The sequence below is a fragment of the Entelurus aequoreus genome, linkage group LG08 (genome assembly GCF_033978785.1).
Source record: "Entelurus aequoreus isolate RoL-2023_Sb linkage group LG08, RoL_Eaeq_v1.1, whole genome shotgun sequence".
NCBI lineage: Eukaryota > Metazoa > Chordata > Actinopteri > Syngnathiformes > Syngnathidae > Entelurus > Entelurus aequoreus.
Window position 1 is genome coordinate 50,313,168 of NC_084738.1, and position 21,797 is coordinate 50,334,964.

A 21,797-nucleotide genomic window follows, 5' to 3' on the forward strand; every position below is an offset into this window, starting at 1 on the left:
CTATCTATGTGTGTGTGTGTGTGTGTGTGTGTGTGTGTGTGTGTGTGTGTGTGTGTGTGTGTGTGTGTGTGTGTGTGTGTGTGTGTGTGTGTGTGTGTGTGTGTTTGTGTGTTTGTGTGTGTGTGTGTATGATGTTTCCAGTAGCATTATATTTATGTCTTGTATTGGATTAAAAACATTGTGACACAGTAGTATTAAGCACGCATGATGCAATGTTTAATTAAAACGATGTAAACCACAACGGGACCTGCTGCTGTGGTTATTCATATTATAATTTATTGCTAAACTAAAAGTGATGCCAGCGCGCATTTACCGTATTACGTCATAAAAGCCACCATCGTATCAAAGTTTAAAAACTTTTCGTTTGTATTTTCTCAAACACAGACTGATGATGTAAGGATTCGAAGACCTTTTAACAATTGATCTACAAATGACAGGTGAACCGATTTCATGTGATCCCGGTAATTTTATTAGCAGTCGCTGCATTGCCCGGCATTACGGTAAATGCTATTTGAAGCGACTGTACCACTACGGCACAATGGAAGCGCCCCGACTTTAAATTGATTAAACGGCAGCTCTTGGTATCACCGACAGTTATCTGCCTGTCTCACCGACAGTTATATTCATGTTTTGCCTGTGAAGTGAAGAGAAGTGTGAGGCTTGGAGCAACTAACTAGCTTTTGTTAAATTTCTGACGAGTCCGCTTGCTAAGCCAAAAACGCCGGTATAGCTTTGTCAGCTAGCTAGCGAGCTAACAAGGGAGGCACCTGCTGCCCGGACTGGGTGTGCATCATCCTCTCCACTAAGGACATACTATGGAGTTTCCTGTTGATATAAACCAGCTATTTTCCGAGAGGGTAACCATCTTGGACCAGACCCTTGGTGGAGGTCGACTTACTCCGAGAAGGTAATGCCACAGTTCTCTGTGTTGTTGGTGACCATAGTCACGTCATGTAAACATTCAATACTGTTAGTGTTAGCATCTTGTTCTACTCAAATATTCAGCTGAATCACTTACTTTGTTTGCATATTGTTGTTTGTAGGCATTTATATATATTTTTTAAGTATTCAAAACTATCGAAATGGGTCCATCTATTCGTTTACATGTACTGTACTAAAAATTCAGGCAAGGTGGGCAATACTACCGAATAAAAAACAAGGGTTGTATCACCAGTACTGGTACCTTTTCTTTGTATGTGACTATTATTTGGTTTAGGCCAGGGGTGTCAAACGCATTTTAGATCGGGGGCCACATGGAGAAAAATCTACTCCCAAATGGGCCGGACTGGTAAAATCATGGCACGATAACTTAAAAATAAAGACAACTTCAGATTGTTTTCTTTGTTTAAAAATAGAACAAGCACATCCTGAAATTGTACAAATCATAATGTTGTTGGGTTTGTTTGTTTTTTTACAATTACCTGTTGCGGTTAATAGTATATTATTATAATATTAATAATAATAGATTAGATTTATATAGCGCTTTTCTGGACACTCAAAGCGCTTCACAGAGAAGTGAGAACTAGGGATGTCCGATAATGGCTTTTTGCCGATATCCGATATTCCGATATTGTCAAACTCTTTAATTACAGATATCAACCGATACCGATATATACAGTCGTGGAATTAACACATTATCATGCTTAATTTGGACAACCAGGTATGGTGAAGATAAGGTCCTTTTAAAAAAATAAAATACAATAAAATAAGCTAAATAAATTTTAAAAAAATTCTTGAATAAAAAAGAAAGTAAAACAATATAAAAACAGTTACATAGAAACTAGTAATTAATGAAAATGAGTAAAATTAACTGTTAAAGGTTAGTACTATTAGTGGACCAGCAGCACGCACAATCATGTGTGCTTACGGACTGTATCCCTTGCAGACTATTGATATATATTGATATATAATGTAGGAACCAGAATATTAATAACAGAAAGAAACAACCCTTTTGTGTGAATGAGAGTGTGAATGAGTGTAAATGGGGGAGGGAGGTTTTTTGGGTTGGTGCACTAATTGTAAGTGTATCTTGTGTTTTTTATGTTGATTTAATAAATAATAAAATAAAATAAAATAATAAAAACGATACCGATAATAAAAAAACAGATACCGATAATTTCCGATATTACATTTTAAAGCATTTATCGGCCGATAATATCGGCAGGCCGATATTATCGGACATCTCTAGTGAAAACCCATCATTAATTCACACATGGTGGTGGTAAGCTACTTTCATAGCCACAGCTGCCCTGGGGTAGACTGACGGAAGCGGTGGCTGCCAGTTTGCGCCTACGGCCCCTCCGACCACCACCCATCATTAATCCACCAATGTGAGCGGCACTGGGGCCAAGGGTGAAGGATCGTTGTGCCCAAGGACACAACGGAAGCGATTTAGATGTCAAGAGGCGGGGAGCGAACCTGCAACCCTCAAGTTTCTGGCACGGCCGCTCTACCCACTATGCCATGCCGCCCCAATATATACTTTATTTGTCATTATTTATATTTTCTGAATAAATTATGTGATAATGTTCACCTGTCAACTCATTGGTGTTAAATTTCAATCTTATCAAGATAAAACAATTATATCAAAATCAAATTAAAATATGTTATTTATGTAGTTTGATAATTTTCCTCGACTGATGTAGTAACATCATGTGGTTTATTTTTGTACATATGTAGCATCATCTACAAAGATACAAAGAATTACTATTGCGACATCCAGTGGACACATTTAGAGCAGCTGATTTTTTTTCATTAAAAAAATTCAGGGTAATTTTTATACTTAGCAAACTCATCCCGCGGGTCGGATAAAACCTGTTCGCGGGCCTGATCCGGCCTTCGGGTCGTACGTTTGACACCCCTGGTTTAGGCAAAATGGAAAAAAAGTTTTTGCGAACAAGTTAAACATGTTCACAGTCTGAAGTGTGGATGACATTTATGGATGGATACAGATCATTCTTGAATTTTGATTATGATTAGGCAAAAATAATATTTTTTTTTGTAAACAAGTTAACAAACATGAACAAATGAAGAGATGGTTTGACAAAAACAGACCATCTTTGAATCTCAGTAAAACTCAAATAATGCTATTCGGTAACAGCAGCAAAGAAAGTCCAATACAAATAGATGTCGTAGAAATTGAAAGTGTAAAATAAATCAGATTTTTGGGTGTGATGATAAAATGAACAAGATATCATATAGAAAATGTACAACATAAGGTGGCAAGAAGTATTTCTATAATCAATTAAACAAAATATGTTCTAGACCAAAAATCACTTCATATTCTCTACTGTTTGCTAGTGTTACCATATCTGAGTTATTCTGTAGAAATTTGGGGAAATAACTACAAAAGCGCATTACATTAGCGAATTGTGCTCCCAAAAAGATCAGTTAGAATAATTCATAGAGAACATACAAACCCTTCATTTATTAAATAAAAAATAATAAATTGTTGAAAATATTGAAATTCAACGATTTGGTGCATTTGCAAACAGCTAAAATTATGCACAAAGCATAGTGGGTAACCTGCTACCCAAGAATGTGCAACAATTATTCCCAATAAAAGAGAAGTATAACCTTAGGAAAAAAATCAAACTTAAACATTTTGTATGCACGTACAACACTTAAAACCTTTAGTATATCAGTATGCATGATAAAAATGTGGAACGGTTTAAGCAAATAAGTCAAACAATGTAGTAATAGGATAGGATAGGACTTTATTGTCATTGCACAAGCACAACAAAACTTTGTTTTCAGCACAAACCCGTTCAATATTAGACAAACAAACAGTGTACAGGGTTCCAGAACAGGAACGCTGATGGGTCGCCACAAGGCGCCCCGTAAAAGATGGGGAAAAAGGTAAAACGCTGGGGAAGAAGATGAATAAAAAAATACAATCGAGACTGGGCTCCTAAGGGGGCCTAGTCTTGAGTGGGAAAAAACCTCCATGCCATGCACACATAAACGTGTTACATATAATCACGACAACTCGCAACAGGGGGGGGGGAGTTGGGGCCCTTGAGGTCGACTGCTGCTAGAAAGCGCTGCCAGCCGTCCATCACCCCGAAGGGGAATTAAGCGGTGGTGAAGGCGTGGGGGGGGGGGGGGGGTATATGCCCATTGTCTTGGGTTTGTTGATGTAGTGTCCATAGGCCTGGGGCCGTTCTGCATGCAAGCAAAAGTTCGACTCCAGGTGTCGTTGAGGAGGGAGGGAGGTCAAAAGCATCCATCATTGAGGAGTCCTCGGGGGGATGTTTTCAGAACAGCCTACTCCTGTTGTTGCATCAAGGCCATTCGAGGAAGTCAAATCGTAGATTAAGATTTTGTTATGTTTGTGTTATATATTTGTTATTTGTTAATATGATCCATTTTAAGAAACTGCTCAACCTGCAAGTGTTTACAAAGTACAAGGAGGAAGAGTTATGACAGATGTCTTAAACTTATTCAAAATAAGATATTATTCATCTCATTAAGTGAATCATAATTGACTTAACTATTTATGAAGAGAATTGTTACATTTAGAATGCACTGTATTTGTAACACATGTAAACTGTGTTACAAATCGAGAACAGCAAGTGAACATATGTGTTAGTAATTGCTATAATGTGGAATTAGTAGAATAATAAACTTCTTCCTACTTATTTTCGGGCATGAAAATGAAAATATGTAAAATATATAATGCATCATGTTGTAACTATATACACGTTAAAAAAAAACTTAAACTAACCAACCAACATGTTACAGAGTCTTAAGTAAAGTAAGTTAATTTTGTTCAATTGTATGGCTAAAATTAAAACATACCTCTTGTATAGGTGGCAGACAGAACATTCTTGATTTTGATTAGGCAAAACAATTTTAGTGTACAGTAAGTCAATATTTTATCAATTGAATAAAACCTACCTCATTTTTAATAAGTGGCAGAACATTCTTGAAGATGATGCCTAAACACATCTCCGTTAGGTTAGGTAGAATTGTATCAAACAGCCAAATTTTCGACCAAAACATAATTTCGTATTCAAAGGTGAATTAATAAAATGGACTAAAAGTATGTGTGTATTTGGTTAGTCAGTGATAAGGTAGTAGACAACATTATGGCAGTAGATTACTTAAAACGTTTTCTCTGCCTCTCATTGCCATGAATAAAGTTGCTACAAATATTGAATAAATATGTTTCAGTCATCATTGCCATGAATAAAGTTGCTACAAATATTGAATAAATATGTTTCAGTCACTGAGAAGAACACCCACAAGAAGAGGCAGTTTCCTTTATCAAACTTAATTTTGTCAAGTAAGAATGGCATGCCCATATACAACAATCTAAACATCATTGAGATGTTATCAATCAATGTAAAATAATTCCACTGAGTGAAAAGTTTGTTTTTAAATAGTCACAGCAACACATCACTTTTGCAGCCTTATCAAACATTTTGTAGGCACGACATGAGCAAGTCAGCGATTTATTTGGATGGAGATTAGCTTCCATCCTGTTGTATATTTGCAACAGTTACTATTAGTACTACTATGTACTACTGATGGGTTCCCACTTCCGTGTTAGCGCTTTGAGTATCTAATAATAGAAAAGTGCGATATAAAATCTAATCCATTATTATTATTATTATTACTATAACTTGTACTTGTACGACGGCACCTTTCTCTGCTTAATGAATTATACCAATTGTGATGTGTGTCTCTGCAGGCCAAATCTTCAGTCCCAACTTGTTGCTGTAATTGACGAACTTGGAAAAGCCTCAGCAAAGGTTAGCCTTGAAGTTTAGTGTGTGAAATGTTAAGTAGAGAGTTTTTTTTTGTCATAACTATGTATTGTTTTCAGGCCCAAATGCTAACAACACCTGTAACAAGTACTATCAAGTTGCAGTCTCAGCAGCATCAAGTCTACTTGATGAAGGATGGAGAAAGCAATGGGTAAGATTTCAGTTAATCCATATTTACTGTACATCTATCTGCTTGTTTGTCAGTGGGCTTGATGTACTGTAGGTGAGGTGAGCTGCAGGGTTGTCCCGATCAAAAATTGAGATTGAATATCCGTTCAATATCAGCAACAAAACAAGCATCAGCTTGCATCTAAACTTTCCGATATTAGCTTCAACACAAGCGTTCTGCAGAGTGTTTGTTTAGTTGTGCAACGCTATACACACAGTTAACAGTAAATGTCCACCAATAAGCACAAAAGCTATTTTTGTATTTATGCAACTTGCTCAAAGTTCCATGGCTAGGTTATGTTACTATTAGGGGTTTAACAAAACACATTTGTTTTAAAATGTTCTTTATTTTTTACCTACTAAATGTGTGTAATAAACATTTTTGTTTGCCCGAAATAAATGATTGGTGTTTATGGTGGTCACTCACCCTGTCTTTTCAACATGTACACGAAGGAAGCGCCTGCACACATACAAAAGCAATCCAAGAGTAGCAACGAACAATTTGCAGTCATGTTGTTATGATAGAATATACATTCAATGGCCGCTAGCGGTCCAAATCGCTATAGTTAGCTAACAACAACCACAACTAACGTGCGTGCGCATATTTTGTACTGTACATCCTAGAAGGCGTAAGAAGTCGGGATATACTGCATAGAATACATAGGAAAGTTTGCGCCCAGAGTATCCCCCAGATTGCCAACATACCTGTGGCGGTGAAGGCATGGCTAAGGGCGTGGTCAACATCAGTTGTCCCCAACCACCGGGCCGCGGCCCGGTACCGGTCCGTGAATCGATTGGTACCAGGCCGCACAAGAAATGTAAAAAAATAAAAAATAAAAATTGTTTATTTTTTATTAAATCAACATAAAAAACACAAGATACACTTACAATTAGTGCACCAACCCAAAAAACCTCCCTCCTCCATTCACACTCATTCACACAAAAGGGTTGTTTCTTTCTGTCATTAATATTTATGGTTCCTACATTATATATCAATATAGATCAATACAGTCTGCAGGGATACTGTCCGTAAGCACCCATGATTGTATTTTTTTGGCAGCTGATTTTTTGGTGCATCACTAGTCAATAGTGTGCAAATAATAAACTATATGTAACAAATGAAGAAATATATAGCTTGATTCCTAAGAAATAGAGTGAGAGAGAATTGAGAGAAATAGAATATGAGGTTCGCGTATGACATAATTACATACGTGCGTAACAAATACACGCGTATTAGCTTTAGGTGTTGTTAGCTAATAATAGCAATTTGGACAGCTAGCGTTAGCTGTCATTGAATGTATATTCTATCATAACAACAACTTGACTGCAATTTGTTCATTGTTTCTCTTGGACCACTTTTGTATGTGTGCACGTGCGTATGTGTTGACCAGACAGGGTGAGTGACCAGTAATACATTTTATTACATAAACGTTGTAATTGTGAAAAATACATAACATTTTCAAACAAATGTGTTCTGTTAAACCACTGATGGTAACGCAAGCTAGCCAGTGGTGTTCTTGTTATATTTTTTGCTTTGAAAAATGTTACTGTGAGGAAGTTGCAAAGAGCACCTTTAGTTTAACAATATTACATACTAAAATACCATGTTTGTCAATAAAAACAAGTATCAAATAATTATAGTTGCATTTAACCTACAGATACAAAGTCTCCAAAGCAGAACCATATTAGAAAGTATCCAGTAACAAACGTGTCCACATCATTTATTTTCCAGTATCATGAGCTCAGCATAATTATTTATTTTGTCCCCTATAGGTATCACCAAAAACGATTACCACTCCATGTCAACTTAAAGACTGCATAAGTCCATTTCAAACCGTTGATAAGAAAATAAGTTAGATGTTTTTCATACCTACCATGATTTTCTGAGTAATTTCACCTGATCAAGCCTTTTCCAACTTTCACATTACGAAATAATACATGTATATATGATTTGTGCTGATATCATCGGCTCAATATTGGCCTATACTCAAGGCTCCATATCGGCATCGTATTCCAGGTAAAATAGTTGTATCGGGACACAACTCGTGAGCATCATAAATAAGTCATTGTACGTACTAGGGCTGTGAATCTTTGGGTGTTCCACGATTCGATTCAATATCGATTCTTGGGGTCACAATTCGATTCAAAATCGATTTTTTTTTTCAATTCAACACGATTCTCGATTAAAAAACGATATTTTCCCGATTCAAAACGATTCTCTATTCATTCAATACATAGGATTACAGTAGTAGATTTTTGTAAAAAGCTTTTATAATTGTAAAGGACAATGTTTTAATAACTGATTGCAATAATATAAATTTGTTTTAACTATTCAATGAACCAAAAATATGACTTATTTTATCTTTGTGAAAATATTGGACGCAGTGTGTTGTCAAGCTTATGAGATGTGATGCAAGTGTAAGCCACTGTGACACTATTGTTCTTTTTTTTTATTTTTTATAAATGTCTAATGATAATGTCAATGAGGGATTTTTAATCACTGCTATGTTGAAATTGTAACTAATATTGATACTGTTGTTGATAATATTCATTTTTGTTTCACTACTTTTGGTTTGTTCTGTGTCGTGTTTGTGTCTCCTCTCAATTGCTCTGTTTATTGCAGTTCTGAGTGTTGCTGGGTCGGATTTTGGAATTGGATTGCATTGTTATGGTATTGCTGTGTATTGTTTTGTTGGATTGATTAATAAAAAAAATAAAAAAATGTAAATAAATAAAAAATACATCGATTTTTAAAAAAATGAGAATCGATTCTGAATCGCACAACGTGAGAATCGCGATTCGAATTCGAATCGATTTTTTCCCACACCCCTAGTACGTACTGTAAGGTTTAGACCAGGAGTGGGAAAACCTTTCAACGTGTAAGCCATAATGGGTCCTAAATTTAACATTTGACAGCGGGTTTGCATTACCGCATACTTTAAGGGCCCATTCTCGCATGTGAAAAAAGGCATGAAACTGCGCGGATTCTGGCTGCGTGACATTCTCCCACTCTGTGTTTTTTGGGAAGAGAAGTCTTTACTGCTTTTTAGGATTCCGATGAATCAGCTGTGTATCGACCTCCTCGATGTGTTGCATTTAAATTTAATCAAAATGCAGCACCCAACATCCAAACACCCAAATGCCTGCTAAAATATCACTTTGTCCAGAATGTAGGGATATAAACCAGGGGCGTCACTAGGTTTAAATAACAGGGGGGCTTAGGCCCTAGGAGGTTCCTGTGATGCGAGTGGGCAAAGAAATGTTGCATTTGCAAGCTCTTTTCGCTCACAACTTTTTGGCACTGTATTATAAGTACACACCAAACGCTGAATACATCTAAATGGTTAAAGGGAAATGTAAGAAAGCTTTAGTAAGCATGAGATGGCCCAAAACATAAGGACAGTGTTGTTGCATGGAAAAGCTAGCAGGCAACTTGGCAAACAGGGAAACATTGCACAGATGATAGCAATGTAAACAAACTTGCACAGCACTACAGAGTTGACCTGAAAACAGAGGAGGTTCTGGTGGAAAGAAACTTTCTTGCCTTGCCTGGAAAACAGAGGCTGGATCTCCACCCAAAGATATGTTTGTGCACAACCTCTTTGATTCAGATTTTTGCATTTGCAAGATTCTTTTTTGCTCACAATTTGTTGTTACTGTATTAGAATTACACAGCAAATACTGAATAATTTGAAATGGTTGAAAAGCAATAGTGTTAGTCTCCTGTTATTACTGTAATGGTAATTTAAGGGATTTAGACCACAGGTGTAGGGATGGGTGTTATGGACTATTACAATAACTTGCCATTCATGGTGAAAACGATAAAAGTGAAGAAAAAAAAAAACACCCATAGAACGCTACCTTTTTGACTATAAGTCTGTCAGTGCATCTTGTCTTCAGAGTTATATTACAAATCAATCAGATAGTGTTATCATGCAACTTCAGTGTGAACTGTCCCGCGCTCCAGTCGCATAATGGCGAATAATGGTGACGCTTATCATAAGCATCATCATTATTCACAAAACAAATAATGTTTTAGGAACTCACGTCAATCAATGTTTCACCACTGATCGCCGACACGCTCTTCAGAGCAGACATCAAGGCAAATGTCCCCTAAACTGTGGGACACATCTTCTTGCATAATCTTCTCCGCGGTTCAGAAAATGTTGACTTGATTGCACAGAATCCTTGAAATTCCAACAAATGCGCCAATACTGAGACGATTAATATATATATTAATTAATATATATATATATATCAGGGGCGTGCCGTCACTAGAGGCAGGGGAGGCACGGCCTCTCCTGCCATCATGGAAAGAAAAAAAAAAGTAAAAAGAAAAAAAAATGTATTAAATTTATATATGTATCCAGTGATTATACTAAAGTTATTTTCCATTTAACTTCACCAGTTTTAGATTATTTTTATTTTTATTTTCACATTTGCCGTTCAAATACTGAGAAGAGACGGTGCGGTGATCAGCAGCCAGTTGAGGCACGTCACTGATTTGTGCCTCAACATGGATTGTGCGCAATGACTCGGCTAACTGCTGGCCTGCTGTGCAGTGAGACCGTATTGCTATATGAATTATATTATACATTTCCATAGTTTAGTTAGCTGAGGTATATAAAGTACAGTGTATTTTGTCAACAACTGTATGTGTGTAAAGTGCTGAGCATTCATAAATCTGCTGCGAAGACACACTGTGTGAGGCTCGTCTCATAACCCCGCCTCCTGGTGCCAAGCAACTCCGCCACAGAATGCACCCCCGACGGGAGCGCCGCGGCCACACCAACCAAAGCCCACACCCAAACCCTCCACGTGCAAGACCGAATCCACCCAAAAAAAGTCACTTAACAAGAAGCCAAAAAGTGCGAAAACAACAATGCTCGCGCTGCAGGAGCCGCGAACAACCGCAGGGACACAGCACTAGGTACACCTGCACTGCAGGTTCATATGTTTGTAAATCTGACTGTGATGATGCAGTGCCTCACCAGACCTCACCGCACGCCACTGATATATATATATATATATATATATATATATATATATATATATATATATATATATATATATATATATATATATATATATATATATATATATATATATATATATATATATATATATATATATCGGTTTAGAGGTCACGGTTCAGTTCATTTTCGGTACAGTAAGAAAACAACAAAATATAAATTTTTTGGTTATTTATTTACCAAATTTGTAAACAATGGCATAAACATACATATACACACATTGCCAGGGTTAATGTGGTCAACATATATCAAATAAAAACTAAATAAGATAAGGCTCAGAATGGTTTCTTAACTAAACTTTTCTATTTATAAAGTGCTTTTGTTGATTGATTGATTGATTGAGACTAGATTGCACAGTACAGTACATATTCCGTACAATTGACCACTAAATGGTAACACCCGAATAAGTTTTCAACTTGTTTAAGTCGGGGTCCACGTTAATCAACATTAAACTGCCTCAAGTTGTTGCTCAGATTAAATAAAATGACAAAACTTTTCTTCTATATATAAAAAGTGCAACATTAAACAGTTTCAAGTGAACTCATCATGCTTAATTTATTACAGCATTTGGGAAGCCTGTAGTTGATTTTTATTACGTAAATGTTATATTTTTATCAACATGTGATAGCAGGGACCCTGCCATTCAAAACTAGGCTGTTCCATTACTAGTGATTAATGTAACTATAGCTGAAAAAAATAGTACAATAGTAATAGGAGAGACTATTCATCCCTGAACACCATGGAGTCCATGTAGGCTTAATGATGTAGTTACATTATTATATCAACTATGTGACGACAGGGTCGCATGGTTGCGGGTTCGTTCTCCCAGGGATGCAGATCGGACTTCGGACACAGCTTGCAGGTAAAGAATGATTTATTAAAGCATAAATCAGACAGGAACAAATAAACACGTGCTCATAGCACTTAAAGTACAAAACTAAAAGACTAGCGTGGGAGCTAGCAAGCTAAAATAGCCTAGTGTGAAAACTAGTCGCTAAAGAGCAGGAAACAAAAGTCGTCAACTGTTGTGTGAAAAACAAACTACGATGCAAGACAGACTGAATGGAAAGGCAGGCTTATATAATGATGACAGTAATGAAACACAGGTGCGCGTCGGGAACACCCGCGGCAGGTGAAAGTAATCAGTAACTATGGTAACCAAACTCAGAAGTGCTTAAACAGGAACTAGAAAGAGATCAAGACTAACAGAAAAACACAAGTGACTAGAAAACGTAAACAGAAATATGATCCGGGCAGCGGATCATAACAAACTATCAGAGACAGCTTCAGGAAACTCTTCATTTAACATAATGTCCTTTTTTGCTGCTACAACACAGAAAAAGGTAAAGTGAAATAACAGACAGACAGGGCATTGCTGTCCGTAACACACACACACACTCACACAGACACACACACACACACACCGCAAAATGAGCTAACGTTACGCTAAAAGCGAATTAGCCTTCACCTCAAGCCAGGACTGCGAGCGAGCTGAGCTGCAGTTTATATTTCTAGAACGTCAACGGGCTCATAGTGATGTTACTAGTAGTTGACTGGGAGGTGTTTATTGTAATTTGGGGAGAGTACGCTGCATTATGCTCACCTGCTAAACACCTACATGCTCATCACGACAAGCACTGACTCCATGCGCTCTGAATACGCACTGCTGGGCTGTTACCGCTCTGAATATGCACTGCTGATTGGCTGTTACCGCTTTGTGTGTAACCAATCAGATGGTTGTGTGGGTGGGACAATGCTGAGTGCTGACAGAGACATAGGCAGTAGAAACGGAGCAGCTTGTTAAGACTTTAGCTTTGGCGGCTACTTAATATGTTCGTGTGGAAACTCGTCTGATAGCTCAGTTACAGCTCATTTTATTACCTATTCTGTGTTATATGTGTTTTATGTTGCACGATTGCACCAAGAAAAATTCCTAATTTGTGAACCCGTTCTCAAACAATGGCAATAAAACTATTCTGATAGGTGAGGTTGTATAGCGAGCAGTAACGTCTTGGTGATGATAAATGGATTAAATCATTAAAACATATATTTTTCTTAAGTGTGTATAAATCCACTCCATCCCATTTTAAATATTTTTTTCATGATCTCTTATATATTTGCCTCTAAACCTTTCAAAATACGCCCAAATCTGCACTGATTCAGGTAAATAAACAATAGCCTAATGAGGGCTATTCAACAAAATTATGAAGAGGGCTGCAATTTTTAAGAGCACAAGGGCTCAGAGGTCAGACATCCAATTGTGAAAGTTTTGCTAGAAAGTGCCTCAACATGTAATATTTCTTTGAAACTGCGTTTTCTTAATTGCAAAGTAAACACATCGGCTTTCACACTGCACTGTCAATAAATTCATTATTCTGCCCTCACTACTTGTTTCCAGCGTGTACAGCTAGTTAACAGTATGAAGAAAAGGAAGCTCCAGTTTTTGTTGAGGACTGATGTTCCTTCTTTTGTATTATTTTCCTTCCTTAGTTTTATTTCTTTACACTTCTTCCTTCATTTAGGTTTGTAAGACTGGAAATATAAACACAAAATAAACAAAACAAAAGTATAACGTCCATTGTGTACTTTACATGAATAATGTCCATTTTTTATTTTACATTTATAATGCCCATTGTGTATTTTACATAATGAAAATAGAGGGTTTAGTGTTAATATATTCACACAATAATCTACAAATGTTTACACGAATAGAAATTCCACAACATTCACACACCAAACGTTGTGACTTATCACTATCAGCGTTGTTGCCCTCTACTAGTCAAATTTAGCAGTACATGTATTAAACTAGGTTTGATCGTTACTGTCAGACAAAAAACAACGCGATCACGAATACAAAAGACATCACGAAGAGAGCATTTTCAATACAAAACAAACTAAATATATTTATGCACAAATTATATCTACTTACAAATGTTTGACCAAGTTTCGTGATGAAGCTTACACGCTGGGATTTCTACCATTTTTGTTGCTTGTGTGGATCAATGTATCTGTCTCCCAAAAGGTCCAACAGAAAACAACGACTAAAGCACCTGCTTGGGGTAGAACATTCATACTTTGTTGTCCAGCCCCTTTTAAAACTCAGATTTTTGCAATTGATTTAGATTTTTTGGGGGGGGGGTTTCTACTCAGCCTACTGCTGCTTCACTGTGACACATATGCCTCGCTGTGGCGCCTTGCGGAGTGGAGGGAGTACTGCATACATGATCAACCCTAGTTTTGATGGTTTCATCAAGCCTATTTGGGTGACGTGTGGCGGGCTAGATGAAAAGCAGGCCGGATGTGGCCTGCGGGCCCCCAGTTGATTGCAACCCAGCTTTATGATCCAGTTTATGAAACTGTGCAAACTACAAATGTTCACAAACTACAAAGAAGAAGAATTATGATAAACCTCTTGAACTTATTGAAAGAGTTATATCATTAATTTCATGAAGTGAACCATAACTGACTTAACTTTTCTTGAAGAATTTAATGTAAACTCTGAACAAATAGAGAACAGGAAGTGAACATATGAGTAATTGCTGTGAAGTAGAAAACAGTAGGATTAAAAAGGCTTTGCTTCTTCCTACTCCTTTTAGGACATGTATGAAAAAAAAATGCAATATGTGATGTACCATATTGAAACTTTATACTTGTTCAAAATAAACTTAAACTTCAAACAAAGACAAAAAAAAAATACATTAAAGTGCAGAAAAAAATATAAAGCAGACCAAAAGAAAATACTGTACACCTATGGCAGGGGTCACCAACGTTTTTTTCCGCTATCTACCAGTCGATCTTTTGGACCCTACTGGTCGATCACGAAAATATTAGGAAAAAAAAAAAGATTAATATGACATTAGTGACACCCCCACCCGGAGAGTGACCAACAGACCCGTCAACAAGCACACATTCTAACCCCTGAACACACCCGCACGCCTCGCCTCTCCCTCTTTAGCCTCACATCCAGCCGCTCTCTACACCGCGACCTCACCTACCAAGCGCGGCCACACATTTCACCTGCTCGTATCGCAAATGCACATGGAATGATGTGCAACAATGCATTAAGGCTGACTGTTGCAACGCATCGGACATTTTCTAGCATCCAACATCAAACTACTCTTCCCTCAACCCTGACCATCATCGCTTGCCTGCGACGGGAAGCTAACAAGTAAAATACTACAGTCTGTGAACATTGCTACAAAGAACGGGTTTAGAGTTGATTTATTGTGCATACAAAAGTACACAATGAAATGTGCAAATCAGTAATACTGTCATGATTCGTTGCCTGAGTCATGTTTTGTTTAGTTTAGTATTTCCTTAGTTGTTGGTTAGTTCTGTTTCAGTACCATTGTTTGTTTTCTTAGTTGCCATGGGTGCAGATTTTTGTCACCTGCCTCTGATTAGTGGTCGAGATGCTCACCTACTCCTGGTCACTATTCAGAGAGCAATTTATTCCTGCCTCGTGCCACACTCTGCCTGACAGTCTTGCTCGCTCTTTGCGACATTGGTTCCTGTTTTCACCAAGTGTTTTTATTTTTTGTAGGGTGAGACTTTTTTGCAGCCGATTATCTTGTTTTTTTGGCTCCACACTTGACTAGGGTCTGAGTTTTTGTACTTGTTGTGACAGGTACAAATCACCTTCTTACCTGCATATATATACAAAACCCAAAACCAGTGAAGTTGGCACGTTGTCCATCCATCCTACCGCTTGTCCCGATCGGGGTCGCGGGGGGTGCTGGAGCCTATCTCAGCTGCAATCGGGCGGAAGGCGAGGTACACCCTGGATAAGTTGCCACCTCATCGCAGGGCCAACACAGATAGACAGACAATATACTCACACTTGTAGTGGATTGTCCGAAGCTTAAGCAGGCAACAAGAGTAGTTTAGTACAACAAATGTATTTACCTATTATCAGAAGTGCAGGTTGAATTGAGTTGGCCGTGCAGACAGACCACATGTACTCCAGAGCAAACAAGACACACACAAGCCAAAATCACTGTCGAGTTCCGGTCTTCTGCCATTTTTTATATGTCTCTTGTGCGTCACTGTTTTTTATCTTGTGCGTCACTGTTTTTATCTAGTGCGTCATGATTGTTTTGTTTTGGTTTGTCTGTTCCAAAACAACCTTGTATCTCTTAGTCATATTTGGAAAATCTAAACATTCTGTAGACAGGTTGGCATAACTCCATATTCACCTTTGTCCCACAACTGGTCCATTCAATGGCACAAAATAGAAGAGAATTGAAAATGAGCGGACATTCTTAATAGACAAGTAATATAGGTCAAAAGGTCAGAAATTCTACGACACACTCACATTCACACACGTGGGACAATTTAGTGTTGCCAATCAACCTATCCCCAGGCACGTTGTGTAAATCGTAAATAAAAACAGAATACAATGATTTGCAAATCCTTTTCAACCTATATTCAATTGAATACACTGCAAAGACAACATACTTAATGTTGGAACTGGTAAACTTCGTTATTTTTTTGCAAATTTTAGCTCATTTGGAATTTGATGCCTGCAACATGTTTAAAAAAAGCTGGCACAAGTGGCAAAAAAGACTGAGAAAGTTGAGAAATGCTCTTCGAACACTTATTTGGAACATCCCACAGGTGAACAGGCTAATTGGGAACAGGTGGATGCCATGATTGGGTATAAAAGCAGATTCCATTAAATGCTCAGTCATTCACAAAAAAGGATGGGGCGAGGGCCACCACTTTGTGGACAAATGTGTGACCCCCTAGGGAGACCCATCACATAGACATTATTTCACCTCGAGCGACCCTGCAGATATTCACACTTTTTCGTGAGGAAATCCACAGTAATAGTTAGCTTTTTTTAACGCTAGCATTGAGGTCGCTAGCGTGAGCATTAGCAGAGAGCGCCAAGCTAGCAATGGCCTCGCCGTAGGACAAAAGTTTGCTCTCGAATGGCTCCAGAGCAGCTGCTATCTCCATACTTGCCAACCCTCCCGTTTTTAGCGGGAGAATCCCGATATTCAGCGCCTCTCCCGATTTTCTCCCGACAAACTCCCGATATTCAGCCGGAGCTGAAGGCCACGCCCCCAAAAAAAAAAGTCTGCCGCAGCTGCGATTGGACCTGACCAGCCTCCGGGTACAAGTACTGGAGTACCAATTGCTTGCCAGGGAAGATCTTCCCCAGGAAGCAAGGATTGACCGGTTTTAGTTTAGTCTGTATTTGAAGGGACAATGTACAGAAACATTAAGCTCAAAGACAGATATGTTCTGTACCAGATTATAGCTAAATAGCTAATTTCCATCTGCAGTCCCTGGCTACCTAAATTAAAGGGATACAAAAATCATGCAATAAAATTATGACAGTAAAATCATACACAAGTATTAAGAAAAAAGTCATAAAATGCCCTTTCATGGACACATACTTAATATACAATACAACCACACCTCATTTACATCATCACACAAAGACAATACATGCTCTTGTTCACATCTGTCATCATTTGTAAAAACAACCATGATTTTAACAGACACACCTCACAATTTACAATAAAAAATGCTCTCTTGGATAAATATAATACACATTAGGTTGATGTGTCAAACATAATGCCCATCTTAGTGACCGTGTGAGCAGCTTTGATTGCTCCAAAGCCACTTTTTAACTTAAATTGTGAATGAAGAGTAATCTGTTAGACTTTTTAAGTTTGTTGTGAGGTCGTTCCATTCCTTTATGGCTTTATATGAAAAGGCTGATTGTGCAAAAGAGGATTTACATCTGGGTACGCTACACCCCTGGTGGAGGCTTGTGTGTTTCTAGTTGTCACAGCAGATGTAAAATGGACAAAGTTTTGGGCCATGCTAGGGAGAGATGGAAGATTCCACACTCTCGTGCATTTGATGAAAGCACTTTTGTGCGTGCCACACAGCAATGCATCATCAGAGAGGGTGTTCAGCATGGTTAGAAAAATAGTGACAGAGAATAGAAAGAGGATGGCCAATTCAACCCTTAACGAAGCATTGTACTTTCAAGTACAACAATGAGTAGATGAGTGTTGTGTGTGTGTGTGTATATGTGTAAATAAATGAACACTAAAATTCAAGTATTTATTTTATTTATTTATATAATAAAATAAATAAATATATAATATATATATATATACAGTGCCCTCCAAAAGTATTGGAACAGTAAGGCCAATTCCTTTATTTTTGTTGTAGACTAAAAACATTTGGGTTTAGCATCAAAAGATGAATATGAGACAAGAGATCAACATTTCAGCTTTTATTTCCAGGTATTTGCATCTGGATCTGATACACAACTTAGAAGATAGCATTAATTGTAATGGAACACAACATTTTTAGGTGAGCAAAAGTATTGGAACATATAAACTTAAAATAGATTAAAGTGAATAAGACTTAATAATTAGTTGCAAATCCTTTGCTTTCAATAAGTGCATCAAGCCTGTGAGCCATTGACATCACCAAACTTTTGCATTCTTCTTTTGTGATGCTTTTCCAGGCTTTCACCGCAGCCTCTTTCAGTTGTTGTTTGTTTTGGGGGGTTACTCCCTTCAGTCTCCTCTTCAGCAGGTAAAATGCATGCTCTATTGGGTTTAAGTCTGGAGACTGACTTGGTCAGTCCAAAACCTTCCACTTCTTGCCCACGATGAACTCCTTTGTTGTTTTGGCAGTGTGTTTTGGGTCGTTATCTTGCTGCATGACGAAGTATCTCCCAATCAGTTTGGTTGCATCTTTCTTTAAATTAGCAGACAAAATGTTTCTGTAGACTTCTGAGTTAATTTTGCTGCTGCCATCATGTGTTACATCATCAATAAAGATGAAAGAGCCCGTCCCAGAAGAAGCCATGCAAGCCCAAGCCATGACATTACCTCCGCCGTGTTTCACAGATGAGCTTGTATGTTTGGGATCATGAGCAGATCCTTTCTTTCTCCAAACTTTCGCCTTTCCATCACTTTGGAAGAAGTTAATCTTTGTCTCATCAGTTCATAAAACTTTTTCCCAGAATTTTTGAGGCTCATCTCTGTACCTTTTGGCAAATTCCAGCCTGGCCTTCCTATTCTTCTTGCTAATGAGTGGTTTGCATCTTCTGGCGTAGCCTCTGTACTTCTGTTCATGAAGTCTTCTGCGAACAGTAGATTGGGATACCTTCACTCCTGCCCTCCGGAGGTTGTTGCTGATGTCACTAACGGTTGTGTTAGGGTCTTTCTTTATAGCTCTCACAATGTTTCTGTCATCAACTGCTGATGTTTTCCTTGGTCTACCTGTTCCACATCTGTTGCTTAGTACACCAGTGGTTTCTTTCTTCTTCAGGACATTCCAAATTGTTGTACTGGCTATGGCCAATGTTTGTGCAATGGCTCTGATTGATTGTCCATCTTCTCTCAGATTCACAATTGTTTCTTTTTCACCCATAGACAGCTCTCTGGTTTTCATGTTGGTTCTACCTCTAAATGCAGTCTGCACAGGCAAAACCTATCCTACCCAATCTGAAACTGAACTCAGACATTCAGTGCTATTTATTGTTTGAATAATCAATGTAATTGGGAGACATCTGGGCAACAAAACACACCTGTCAGTCACATGTTCCAATACTTTTGCTCTGATGAAAAATGGGTAGTTTCAAACAAAATGTGCTATCTTCTAAGTTGTGTATCAGATCCAGATGTAAATACCTGGAAATAAAAGCTGAAATGTTGATCTCTTGTCCCATTTTCATCTTTTGATGTCAAACCCAAATGTTTTCAGTCTACAACAAAAATAAAAAAATTGGACTCACTGTTCCAATACTTTTGGAGGGCACTGTATATATATATATATATATATATATATATATATATATATATATATATATATATATATATATATATATATATATATATATATATATATATATATATATATATATATATATATATATATATATTTATTTTATTATATATCTATCTATCTCTATCTATATATATATATATATATATATATATGAAATACTTGAGTTGGTGAATTCTAGCTGTAAATATACTCTCCTCTTAACCAAGCCCCTAAACACGCCCCCCCCGCCCCCCACCCACCTCCCAATATTGGAGGTCTCAAGGTTGGCGAGTATGGCTATCTCCCTTCTAACCGAGCCTGAAACAAAAGACTCAAGTTTCCCGTAAATATCAGTGCACATTTCCTCTCTCATTTCCCTTACGTTCTGCTGCAGGGTTGAATCGGCGACAGGTTTTTCCGGGGAGTCAGGCTGCGGAGAGGCCCGAGGCTTGCAGCCTGGTTTACCGTCTGATTTCACAGACGAAAGGAAACAATACATTTTACAAAACAAATGACTACAATGTACTTTGATAAAAACGGCTGAAGTTGACAAAAAGTGCTATTAAAATATATAAAGCCACTGCTAAACGCGTCCTTCACCAGACCTGGGCAAATTACGGCCCGGGGGCCGCACGCGATCTTTAAGATTGAAACTGTTGCTGCCATTATGATGTGCATTGATGTTTTCAAATTGCCGTAAGTCTTGAACTATACAAAGTATATCAATGGTTGGAGTCTGCGCTTTTGCTTGATATACTAGTTATTATGGTAATTTAAGTCACAGCAGCTCAGATGAGGCACCAAACAGTGTGGGTGGGGAGCGTTTCCGCAGAGTGTTTCCAGAGCGGCCAGCCTGAAATGCAGGTGTCAGGAACAAACGCGGAAGGAGATTTTTACAACAACATTTCTAAAGCTTAGTGATATATCAGAAGTATCAGATTGTAGGTGGGTTTATTTATTACCCTTTCGCTGTGTTTGTTGCATTTTTGTTGCGTTTCGCTTGATTGTAAAATATGTCGATCGAGAGGGGGTGTGACGTTCATATGTTGTCAATATTCAGTGTTTTATCGTTCATAGTTAATATTGTAAATCCCGCATTCTTTATTTTCATGTACATTTTGGGTGTCTCATTCAGTAAAAAAACATAAAATTCCATTACGTTTTTTTAAGGCGGTCTGTCATATCGTTTTTAGCATTCAGACATTATTGTGATGTTTTGTATTAGTGTTCCTAAAAATAGATATACCGGCCCCCAGACACATTTTTTTTCTCTAAATTTGGCCCCCCGAGGCAAAATAATTGACCAGGCCTGTCCTACACCATCACTGCTCAGCAGCCACTTACATTTGCAAAATTAAAAAAAAAACCTTTTCACATTGTCAATATGAGGTATTGTCTGTATAATTTGGAGGAAAAATGTGGAAAAAGTGAAGCGCTATAAATACCTTCCAGATGCATTGTAGATCGACGCTGCTTTGAACATAATATTTTTTATGCGTGTGAATGGGTGAAAAAGAAGGCAATACATTTTTTTAATTTAACTATTGAATATACAAACAGAATAAGGCACTTTCATTTTCACCCAACCTCCTCCATGCAAAACCTCACCATAGAGTTGAAAGTTGAAAAATGGTAAACTGTAACACTTGCAATAACAGTGTAAAACAAATCTGACAATTGGCATTGTCTTTGTTTTATTTTTCAATTCAACATTTTACAACACAAATACTTGTTTCAGTGTCAATGCAAGTTTTCCCACTCTGCCAATTTTTTCTTTCAATACCAAAACTTACCAGCAGTGTTCTGGCTCCATATAATACCATTGTTTGCTGCATCCTTATATTTGTGTTTGTATTTGTTCTGGGGCAGCATAGCAACATTTGTAATTCAGGTTGTCCCCATTTGAGGGAACCTCAATGAATGAATCATCAAGCTGAAACCTCATGTCAAGATTTTGGTCATCACACAGTATAGTGACGTACAGTATAATAAGAAAACTAAAGAGGCTGACACACATGTT

The 21,797-nt window shown here is 37.7% G+C and overlaps 1 protein-coding gene across 7 annotated transcripts in view; it reads left to right on the forward strand.

The window, feature by feature from the left end:
- The first annotated feature begins 470 nt into the window (after nt 1–470).
- The window catches only part of atat1 (alpha tubulin acetyltransferase 1), a 68,267-nt gene continuing 46,940 nt past the window's right edge, over nt 471–21,797 (forward strand). For 2 of the 7 annotated variants that reach the window (XM_062056728.1, XM_062056731.1), the window contains exons 1-3: nt 472–907; nt 5,696–5,756; nt 5,831–5,922. In XM_062056728.1, the coding sequence (XP_061912712.1) occupies nt 816–907; nt 5,696–5,756; nt 5,831–5,922 (245 nt within the window). In that variant the 5' untranslated portion in view covers nt 472–815. Of the gene's footprint in view, nt 908–5,695; nt 5,757–5,830; nt 5,923–21,797 lie in introns of all 7 variants that reach the window. The other 5 variants (XR_009827079.1, XM_062056730.1, XM_062056727.1 and 2 more) reach the window with 3 other exon arrangements.